General features: G+C 37.1%; 5 protein-coding genes across 5 annotated transcripts; 3 read left to right on the top strand and 2 right to left on the bottom strand.

Moving 5' to 3' along the window:
* Positions 1–902: 902 nt before the first annotated feature.
* On the top strand, positions 903–1,661 carry AC631_00208 (uncharacterized protein; the record flags this gene model as incomplete). The annotated part of the gene is made up of 1 exon (XM_015609038.1): positions 903–1,661. The coding sequence occupies one exon, from the start codon at positions 903–905 to the stop codon at positions 1,659–1,661; it is 759 nt and encodes a 252-aa protein (XP_015470231.1).
* A 267-nt stretch (positions 1,662–1,928) lies between these two features.
* Positions 1,929–3,455, bottom strand: SIK1 (snoRNP complex protein; the record flags this gene model as incomplete). The annotated part of the gene is made up of 1 exon (XM_015609037.1): positions 1,929–3,455. The coding sequence occupies one exon, from the start codon at positions 3,453–3,455 to the stop codon at positions 1,929–1,931; it is 1,527 nt and encodes a 508-aa protein (XP_015470230.1).
* Positions 3,456–3,688: 233 nt separating this feature from the next.
* UGA3 (Uga3p) lies at positions 3,689–6,091 on the bottom strand (the record flags this gene model as incomplete). The annotated part of the gene is made up of 1 exon (XM_015609036.1): positions 3,689–6,091. One exon carries the CDS (start codon positions 6,089–6,091, stop codon positions 3,689–3,691), a length of 2,403 nt encoding a protein of 800 aa, XP_015470229.1.
* Positions 6,092–7,038: 947 nt separating this feature from the next.
* UBC4 (E2 ubiquitin-conjugating protein) lies at positions 7,039–7,371 on the top strand (the record flags this gene model as incomplete). The annotated part of the gene is made up of 1 exon (XM_015609035.1): positions 7,039–7,371. The coding sequence occupies one exon, from the start codon at positions 7,039–7,041 to the stop codon at positions 7,369–7,371; it is 333 nt and encodes a 110-aa protein (XP_015470228.1).
* A 514-nt stretch (positions 7,372–7,885) lies between these two features.
* SPT7 (SAGA histone acetyltransferase complex subunit) lies at positions 7,886–11,080 on the top strand (the record flags this gene model as incomplete). Its single annotated transcript, XM_015609034.1, has 1 exon — positions 7,886–11,080. One exon carries the CDS (start codon positions 7,886–7,888, stop codon positions 11,078–11,080), a length of 3,195 nt encoding a protein of 1,064 aa, XP_015470227.1.
* Positions 11,081–11,409: the final 329 nt, after the last annotated feature.

The following is an 11,409-nucleotide window of genomic DNA, read 5'->3' as shown; positions in this document are numbered from 1 at the left end:
AATCAATTTAATACAGCTCATGCCTTTATTTTAAAATTGGGGTAATATGTTTTCGTTGGCTGTACACTCTTTAAGATTCTATTCACATGAATAGAAATCAATATATGCTAATCTTGTAAGTATAGCGATATTTATTTAGCTTTATCAAGGTAATAATAGTATTTTTATATACTAATTGTTGTTCATTGGGTCTTTGTGTTCAACATAGAATAAAATTCTACTTCTTCTTTGATAAGACATGGTTTAAAATATAATATGGTATAGGGAAAAAAAACAAATTCAATTCAAACAAAGGCTTTCCTCTATTTGCATAATTGCAGATACTATTCCAATTCGTAGATTCAATTCCCATATATTTTATTCTAAAAATATTCTTGCATTGTGTAACATTTTGTTAAGAGACATGTTGAATTCTGACTTGTTACTCAGACTACAAATTGAGGTTTGCGTATGTCATGTAATATGCAGCTTAATGTAGGAAGATTTTCACTTTGCTGATAAACTGGTGATGATTACACTTGAATTTCTTTCATATATTTTGCAACTGATACATCAGGTTATGAAAAAATAATTGCGGAAACATATACTAAAACAAAGTTGATAGCTTTCAACAGAATTTGCGTTCCAGCGTTATGAAATCAAATAGACTTCTCCTTTGGTCTGCAAATATGATCTTAGGTATATATGGTGCTCGTATGTTCCTATGTTAAACTGGTATTGTGTTCTTGCCGCACTTTATGCGACTTTTAATTAATTCGTTTTGCAATCTCATAAAGACACTAAAACAATCATATATAAAGCAGAAGTACATCTTGATCAAAACTTATCATTCCTTATTTACTTCAAAAAATAAGGATATTTGGAAAAATTTCTTATTTTCAAATTTGCTTTTGCTATTGATAATGTCTACTCAAATCGAATCTCGTCCTGCTATTGAGCTTCCAGGTGAAAGAGAGGAAGCGCCTATCAGTCCAGGTCTGCAAAAGCAATTTTTAGCTCATTTCAAACTGTATTCTCTTGTGAATTCCACAAGGGATATAATTTTTATGATTCCTTTTGTTAGGCAATGCGCTACAAATATTTCCCCAAGCTTTCAAGCGATTAGAGATTCGAACCCAATTAGGGCCGTTATGGATAAAGGTGATCCAATTGCTGATGGCGCTTTGAATAAGCTTGATTCTGTTGCTCCTAATTTAAGAAAATATGCTTATAGTAATTTATGGGCTTCTTTTACTCGTCCAGTAAACGGAACATTAGGAAATACTCGCCGGGTACTCACAAATGGTAATGAAGCCATAAAGACTACGATTATTGAACCATCAGCCAAAACAGTGCATGATTTACGCGACCGCTTTCACTATGTGGTTTATGATAACAATGGAAAGGGGATTATCTCCAGTACTGCTGATCCATTAGTTGCGCCACTTAATGATTATTTGGAGAATATTGTGAAATGCTCTCCTACATTGAAATCTGATTCCAAGAATCATTCCAGTGAGTTATCCCGTACTGTTCAAATTGTCGTTAATGCAGTCAGAGGAAACATTGAATCTACTGAAGAATTAGACAATCCCCAAATTGAATATGATAAACTAAAAAATCAGTATGTAGATGGCGCAAAGGATACCATTCATGAAAAAGCTGCTGAGCATACACAATAAATATATAGCTTCTTATAACCAATTAGTTAGGATAGATAGGTGATCAGAAATACTACCCCATAAGTGAGAATAGACAAATTAAAGATTACATTATTACTCGATAACTATAATCATGTAGAGCTCTTAAAAGAAGTTTTTATAAATCTTATATTTGACATGCAATAAAAATAAATTTACTTTACAAAAGAAATTAAGTATATCTAAATTAAACAAAAGAAACAGCAAAGTTGCAGTTCATCAAAATCACATTGGATTACCTTATCTTCCCTAATCCTTAGACTTCTTCTTCTTCTTCTTTGGAGACTCGTCATCATCAGCCTTACGCTTCTTTTCCTTCTTTTCCTTCTTTTCCTTCTTTTCTTTCTTTTCCTTCTTTTCCTTCTTTTCCTTCTTTTCTTTCTTTTCTTTCTTCTCTTTCTTAGAAGCTTTGGAATCGTCGTCAGAGTCGGCAGCAGCAGTGACATCACCAGCTTCCTCTTCATCAAGATCACCGGATAAAGCTAAAGCCTCTTTAATAGCGTCCGCATTTTTCATTGGAGTAGAACCTGTATCGTAGAAATTCAATCTTTCTTCAACTTGTTTCTTTAAAATTTGACCAAAAGCGGTAGATGGTTCATCAGAATAATTATCAATTCTTGAAGCAATTGAACACTTGTTGGCTAAGTATCTGGAAATTCTACCCTTATTCTTAGCAGAAGCTCTACCAATAAATGAAGAATGATACATTAAACCGTATTTTGGTGTATTTCCCTTGGTCTTCAATGCTCTGAATAAAGCCTTTTCGGCACCTAAGATTTGAACAGTTGAAGCAGCTTGTTTCGACAAGTTTGTCAAAGAACCGGCATGTGAAATTAATCTAGCACCAACAACTTCACCAATTAAAGTAGTCAAGTTAGGAGCAACTGTGTTCATCTTGTCGGTCAAATATTGGTATAATCTTGTTCTATATTCCGAGATGGAAACAACTCTTTCAGCGAAAGTTGCAACATTTTCCATGTCTTGTTCAGAGATGTCTTGACCCATAGAAATTTTAGCATTGTCAATAACCTTTTGGGCAATTGCAGAATCGTCGTTAACTAATGCGGCAATATCATGCAAAGAGTCATCGGTCAAGGAGGCCTTATCTTTGATAAATAAAGTCAATCTAGCAAAATTGTAATTATCAGGAACAATCTTGGCTAATTCTGGAAAGTGCCATCCGTACCATTCCTTTACTCTCATGGCAAAAGTATTAATATCTTTATCTAATTGATCCAACAAGGCAATAGCTTGGATGATATGGTTATCGTTCTTTTGTACTGAAAACTTAACTTTAGCACGAGAGAAAGCATGACCTAAACCTAACTGAGCTCTTTCAATGTCACCTTCTTGTAATTCTTTCAATAACTTGGTACCATGTACTCTAATACCTCTCAAGAAATCTTGAACAGTTTCGTTTGCTAAACAATCAACATATGGGAAAATTTCCTTAATAGATGGACCTAAGTTTTTATCAGAGACACCTAAGTTAATCTTCTTCTTAGAAGAACCCTTTGGTAAATTCAATTCTAAAATTGATTTCAAGTAATCGGAAACCAACCCTTCAGAAATATCGTTAGCATTCTCTAAGGCTTGAGCAGCACCTTTGAATGGAGCAAAGGAAACTAATTCAACCATCTTGGAAAATTTAGCCAAATCGTTAGATGCTTCTTGAACTTCCTTCAGTCTAGATGAAACGTCATCTTGCTGAATCAATACTTTGAAAATAGCATAACCAGTTGCTTCTTCGAAAAGAAGGTAGTCTAAACCAGCCATAGTATATATCTCTTAATTATCAAAGGTTATTAATAAATCTAAGATAGATAAGATTCTTCTATTACCTCTAAGAGTATTAAGTCCTTCGTATGAAAAATCTGAAAATTCTTACTACTCATCTCACTTCATCAAAAAAATGTTTTTGTGTAATTTTACTATTTTTTCGGGTTACGAACTCGAGACTTTTACAAGAAGTTACACAATATCGACGTATATCTATAAGTTATTATACATTAAGCGAAGTTGACATCCCATCCTAGGTCTTTGAGAATCGAATGCCAGTCGACAACCCTGTCACCTTCTGGACTTTGTTCCCAAACTTTTTCCATAAGAAATTTGGCTCTGGTGACGTTCCAGGGACCATATAATTTCATGAACTCATCAAGCCTCTCTCTCATAGAATCTCTATCGTATGTCGTAACACAATGAATGCCAGACATGAACATTGGGAACACTAGTGATGCCTGCACAGGAGAACCCAATACGATGTCGATGCATTTTATCAAATCGTTGGCTAGTACCTGAGATTCCAAAGACGATGGATTGATCTTCATAATGGTTTGCCTGAGAAAGAGCTTAGCACTAATCTGAAACGCCTCGAATAGAGTCAATTGCCATTCTAATTCGTCGTCTGTGAGATTGACTAAGTCCGTGAGATCCGGCTTTGATTCATCTATTTCCAGTTGGAGTGCTTTTGCCTTATCTATAACTGACGATAGCAAACGATTCATTCTCGCATGCGTACTCAAGTTCGAATCATTATCGTCAATATCTTTTGGAGAGCCAAAGATGGGTGATTCTGAAATTCCTGTTTTTGTATTTACAGAGTCTCTATTGTAGTATTGACTTAATATAATTTTACTTTCGAATGCCAATGTGCTGATGTCACCAATTATCCTATAAAGCTTCTTGGAAACACCTAGTAAAGGGTTTAAGTTTCCTCGGGATAAACCTGCATGGTCCGAAAATATGATTTCATAGTCTTTTGATGGGAAATAAGTGCCTCTTTCACTTGAAGAACTAGCTAATAGATCGTGATAAGCAAAATTAGATATCAACCAATGCTCTTCTTTTGTCAGATTGAAATTTAGAATACCCCCATTTGTAAATAAAATTTTCCAGCCCCAGTATAGATAGATGGACCAGTTCTTAACATCACCTCGGCAAATTTCGGCACCACATAAAATAAGCAAAGTAGCTAATTTGACCAAAATAGTCTGTCTATCGTCTTTCCCTTGATTTTTGTCCATTGATTCCTTCAATACTTTGTTCATATGTTCCAATGCCAAATCAGCGTACTTTTTACCTTCATCTATCCATTCACCATCTAGATGGAAGCCTGACCATGCTAAAATTCCGTAAAGAACACCCTTATCGCGGTGAGCAAGCGGCAAAAAAATATTCTGGTATGAGTTGGAATCATTCTGTGAACTGGGTGCTATACACACTTTGCGAGATAGGGTCTCAACATAATAATTGTATAAATAGGCACTTTTGCCCGTTAGCTCTGGGATTATCGAAGGGGGAGATGGTGGTAATGGAGTGAACATAGAATTCAAGGAAGATGCAAAATTATTGAAATTAGTTGGCGAAAACTGCCTATCGCCAGAAAAGTGTTCTAGTATATTCAGAAAAGAAAAACTAGGTGAATTTATAACACTGAGTTCCTTTGACTTGTCGTGTTGTTCATTTATTGTTGGAACTGGGTAATCATCTTCATCATTATTGGTATTATCTGGAGGATGATTCAAACCCTTTAAAAAGTTCAAGAAGGTAGATGGAGAATATGTCATTTTATCATACAGATTAGATTCGTACGATGGAAGATTAGGAAGGTCAACCACATCGTTCGTGGGTATATGCTTTCCATTCTCGTGTTCAAGCGGGTTCATGAGGTTGCTTATGGTAGGCGAGTTGGGAGTGACAAATGCTTGTTGGAGGCTTGAGATTGTAGGGACTGGTGAGTTCGAACTAGGAGACGGGCTACTATTAAATACCCTAAAAAGCTTCGACAGATCTGAGTTCTTCAGCTTGTCATTATCCGAGATCCTGGTATACGACTCATGCAATTTGTGTGTAGCATTAATGTACGTCATGGGTGAGTCCTGTGAGTTTGTCTCGAGGATGTTTGCTTCAGGTGGATTCGTGTGATGTGGAGTTGGGACTACTACGGTTGATGGGTCCCTAGTCTTACGTTTCCGCAACTTCAGCACACTCTCCTCGTGCTCCACCCGCTCTCTCAACATCCTGATTTGCTCTTCGCTCATCGAGTTGTAGTCCACCCACACACACTCCTTGTTCAACCGAGCACAATCTGCGCACACGGGTCTTGCCTCATTGCATTTTTTCTTCCGTATCTTGCACGTCAAACACCCCTGCTTCGATCTTCTCGATGCCTTCATCCGGTGGAAATCACGGGCATCCTCAATGATCCTGATCGACCCATTCTCGCTCTTCGCAGTCTTCGCATCTATCTTGGGTACTCCCCGGCCCTCAAGCTGAGGTTTTATCACCTTTCCATCACTTCTAACGGCCTCTTTAGAACTTCCTAATATCTTTATCTTCTCTCCGCCCCCCATTCTGCCCTCATCTCTCTTATTTCTGCCCTTAGACTTCGAATTGAAAGTCACCAACATTTTTGGTTCGGTTTTGCTTATCTCGTGATCCTGTTATACTATAGCCGAGTCCGCGAGTCAAATTTCTCTATGTTCATTTACCCGTATCCAATATATATATTCCGGGGGCTAATCTTCAATAAAATTGCCCTAGTCTTCTGTATAGCGCAAGTAAAGCGTCAGATTCCAGTTCAATACTGAGATTTTTCTGCGTAATCTTTAGTACCTAATGATGTTATCATATCGAGGCTCATTGGGGTCAATTGAGTAAGGCACGCTCACCATATTTTTTTTTATATAATATTTTTGTCTACGGTGTTCGGTTTTTTCCACCGGTATTCAAATTGTCGTATGGGGTTTGCTGATTCTGTATCTTTTTCAATCTGTCTGTGGTCTTGGTTGAGTCTGGTCGCCGGTCTCGCGCCGGAGCGGTGACCATAATACGACATTCTTCGAATTCTGCACCTCTAATGTCGTTTGCCTCTCGGACAATCATGCCCGTATATACGCCGGGCTCATCTATTTGCCGTACTTCTGAGCACTAATTAGAAAAAGTGGAAAATTCGCCAGCGTTCCATGAGCGGGATTATATGCAGTGCGGGAAGGCCTGTGACTACGTCGACAAATTCTCGCACCAGCCAGAACGCTATCATGATGATTAGTTATTTTCTATTTATACATATTATAGATCATATATCTAGATCAAAGCATACATTTAGCTAAAAATGTCAACCAAACGTATTAATAAAGAATTAGCAGACTTAGGAAGGTAAGTTTATCTTTTTTGGAGCATTTTGCCGCTGGTGGGCCCACTGGAACCGCTCGGAGAGTAACAGCAAGGTGGCAGCAGGGCCCGCCGAGCGATTTGTAAGAAAATACATACTAACAAGGTTTTTTACAGAGATCCACCATCTTCATGTTCAGCAGGTCCCGTAGGGGATGATTTATACCACTGGCAAGCGTCCATCATGGGACCTCCAGACTCGCCATATGCCGGGGGGGTGTTCTTCTTATCGATCCACTTTCCTACCGACTACCCGTTCAAGCCACCTAAGATTGCGTTCACCACTAAAATCTACCATCCTAATATCAACGGCAACGGGAACATCTGTTTGGATATATTAAAGGACCAGTGGTCGCCGGCTTTGACCATTTCCAAGGTGTTGTTATCTATCTGCTCGTTGTTGACTGATGCCAACCCTGACGATCCTTTGGTGCCAGAAATCGCTCATATTTACAAGCAAGACAGAGCTAAGTACGAGTCCACTGCTAAGGAATGGACCAAGAAGTACGCAGTTTGAAGGGGCTCGAGTGGTGAGTGTTGGTAGTTACAGGTTTCAGGTTTATCTCTTTACAACAATTATTTATTAATAGATAATTATTACGATAGCATAATAAGAATGAATATATCCTCATATACTTGTAGTATAACCACCATGATTCGTGGGGTCCTTTCATCTGATGCTGGGACCAGGTTACCGATTTTGTATTTTGCACGCACTTGTACCCAGGACACCTCGAGAAGTATCAATATGGGTCGTTTGGATGGTATCAAATGGGAAACGCCTTAAGATCGATCCTTTCTGTTAATCAATTAAACCCAGTTCATTCGTAGCGTGAACACGAGCATACCCGCTTGAGTGTATTGATAATTTGCGTTTAGTTTTCTATAGGACATAAATAAATCAGGTGAAAAATACCAACAAAACGTATCGAGAGCCAGTACAAGTTCACACCATCCATTTCAAAAAATCGGAAGAAGTCCCATAGTATAATAGGCAGTTCCAGGCTTGATTTAAATACAATAAGGAAGGCATGGAGAAGCTATCTGCATTTCAAATAAATAATAAGTACAAGTTATTTCAATTGGCGAAAGAATTGAATTCGACCAAATTCTTTGAAACATGCTTAAATGATAACCAGTATAAGATAATAAACCATCTATTGTCGACAGATAATTACGAATTGTGGTCTAATTTTTTGGAAGGAAATTGTTACTTGCAAGTAAACAAAAGCTCTACAGCAGATGAATCGAGCCAAGGAGACAAAGAGAATGAAGAAGTTATAGAAGAGGGCCATAAGCCTATAAAGATGTTGGCATTGCATATTAGATACCTCTTGTGGGAAAAAGCGATAGATTTTTATTATTCGTCAAGAGACTTAGATCAATCTGTATATACAATCGAAGAAGTCACTGATGATTATGAATTAATTGACAAACTAGACAAAATGCCAGAGGAAAATACTGTGAATGGTGAAACTACTGAAGTGGATTCATTATCAGAGGCTAAACCTGCCCCTGTTGTAAGAGAAGAAGAGGACGATTATGACGAGGATGAAGAGGAAGAAGAAGAAAAGGATCAGAACAATGATAAGAGGAGCGACGATCACTCTGAAGATCATGATAAAGATAATGATGTACAATATAACGACGAGCACCAAGCCATATTAGAAGTTCCCTCAAGCATATTCGAAGAAAGGCCAGAACCAGAGACTAATACAGAACTAGAACAACAATCGGCCACGGAATCCAGGCTTAATATAGAAGAGCAAGAAAATCTAATAAAAGAATTTAATAAAGTTTATCATAATTTTGAATACGACAGAGAGACATTAATAAAAAGGAGAAAATTGGAAAAATCTGATATGCAACTTGAAGAGGCCGGGTCAGATGAAATTGATGGCATTAAAACTGGTACCGAAAACGTCACCAATAATGATGGCACCGACAACATGGTAATAAATCTTGGTTCTGCCTCGCTTTCATTAAAACATTTACTTAATACGATTCAACAACAAAGAGATGAGATCCCATTAAATGATTTCGAATTGCGTACATTATTTATGGATGTTAGGAAAAACAGAGGTAAATGGGCAAGTGACGAAAGAGTCGGGCAAGAAGAGTTGTACGAGGCATGCGAGAAGGTTGTTATGGATTTAAGAGGTTATACTGAACATTCAACCCCATTTTTAAATAAAGTTTCTAAAAGAGAGGCGCCAAATTATGGCTTGATTATTAAGACTCCTATGGACCTTAACACAGTCATGAAAAAATTGAAAGGTTTACAGTATAATTCAAAGGAAGAATTTGTTAACGATTTGATGCTCATATGGAATAATTGTTTGACTTACAATGTAGATCCAAAACATTTTTTACGAGCACATGCTATTGCCATGCAAAAGAGAACCCAAAAGCTTATTCCATCCATTCCTAATATTACTATAAGAAGTAGGGCAGAAGTAGAAAAGGAAGAAGAGTTAGAAAATGAGGACAAAGGTTCCCCTGTTGGTGCTGGTAAATCGTCAAAGAAAGGTAGAAAACGGACAAGAGAAGATCAAATTAAGACCGAGGACGAAACCAAAACTGATTCTCCAGATCCTTCGTCGCTCTCAGAGACGCCAGCTACAGGAATAAGTGCAACCGAAGTACCGCCAGTAGAAAATGAAAATAAAAAGGCTGATGCAATAGACCAAGACAACGAGGAAGAAGAAGAAGAGGTAGATGCCGATGTGCGTGAAGACAACGATAATGATAATAATGATGATGAAGATGAAGTTGGTCCAGAGCTACAAGCATGGCGTACCTTGACTGCGAAATCGAGAGCTCATTATTGTGCTCAAAGAGCAGGTTTATTTGATGAGAACTACAAGCTTAAGCCTAATGCTCATGCAATAATAAGAGAATCGAATGAAATGAGTAATTTCAATCATTATCTCAATAATACACTGGTTGTTTCTAAAAGTAGCAATTTACTTGAAAATGATGAACCTTATTTATTAGAGTATGACATCACTGGCGGATTACCGGGATTCAAATACAGCGGTGTTAATGAAGAAGATGAAGAGAGACGAGAACAAAGATTAGTAGATGTTTACTTACAACAAGCTAATGGAGATGCGAGTAAGATAAAATCACCTTTTGTACTTCCAACAGATAGCGGATTAAACAAAGTGTATCTAGAAAACATAACCGAGATGCAAGAAATAAGAAAAATATGTTTCAAGATCTCCCTTATTCGTCAAATGCAAACTCAGCTGTTTGTGCACCATACCCAATTAAGACAACCAGAGATCGATACGCTTAAAGAAGTCGATGTTGATCCTGTTTCCAAATTATCTAATCATGACCCCTTTCATAAGGATATCCAATACTCTATTTTAAGGCGGAATATTTCTAAGATTGCTATGCAAACAGGGTATGAGACTACAGAACCAGCTGCAATCAATACTTTGACGCAAATTGCAGAGAGATATATGGAAAATTTGATCAAGTCCATTAAGTTACACTCGGAGAGTAGCTCGTCTAACCAGTTAACTACAAGAGAAATTCTTTTATTGTCTCTTTTAGAGAATGGTATAGATAAACCAGATGATCTTTATACATTTGTAAAAGAGAAGGTTGTTAAGCAACAAGCCAAATTAAAGGATTTGAGACTGAAATTATCAAATTTTCTCAAAGAATTATTAAAACCAGGTTTGGAAAACTTCAATGAAAAGAGTTTTGATGATAACAGTGAACAATTTATGACAGGTGATTTTTCCAATGACCTCGGCGACGATTTCTTTGGGTTTAAAGAACTAGGATTGGACAAGGAATTCAAAATGTTAAGTTCGTCGATACCAATTTATCTTTTGCATTCTAGACTTCATAATTCGTACAGCGCTAATGGAATCATTAACAAACGAAATAAGTATGAAGATTTCAAGGAATACAATGTCCCAAAATTATACGCATCCGATATAGAATATCAAATTGGCATTTTGGCTCCATTTTACTCTAAATTATTGGACAAATCTAAGCATCATTATGTGAAGGTGCAGAAGAAGAAAGGCGAAAGTACTGCATTACCTGAAAATGACAAATTAGTGTTAATTGAGGATGAAGAATTGCCGCAAAAACAGAGAAATGTTCGGCCAAGATTGCCACCTACTGGTAAAATCACTTCGACAAAGAAGAAGATTATTGCTAACTCATTTATCTTACCGGATGAGGACGAGTTGACTGTATAATAAGTTGTAATTTTATATAGAGAGTAATATATACTAGTAATGAACCACGTTGATTTACTCACGTGCATATCTACTATTTCAATGATAACAGCATCCGATTTCTCTAGCCTATACCTGAATCTATTCTTATATCAGATACCTTTTCCATCCAAATGTGGTAAATAGAATGCCCGAATCTACTAATTCCTCCAATATAAATAGGGCGAAGATTCAACTGTTATCATCCACGCTTTCCGGGCTCTCAAAGGATGAATTGACTAATCGTGATATTTTTGGTAGGACTATTTTACATATATTAATCCTAGCTAACAGGTATGATCTACTTAAGA

The sequence above is a fragment of the Debaryomyces fabryi genome, assembly GCF_001447935.2.
Source record: "Debaryomyces fabryi strain CBS 789 chromosome Unknown contig00002, whole genome shotgun sequence".
Lineage (NCBI taxonomy): Eukaryota > Fungi > Ascomycota > Pichiomycetes > Serinales > Debaryomycetaceae > Debaryomyces > Debaryomyces fabryi.
The sequence above is the reverse complement of the archived record's forward strand: the minus strand, read 5'-3'. Positions and strand labels throughout refer to the sequence as shown.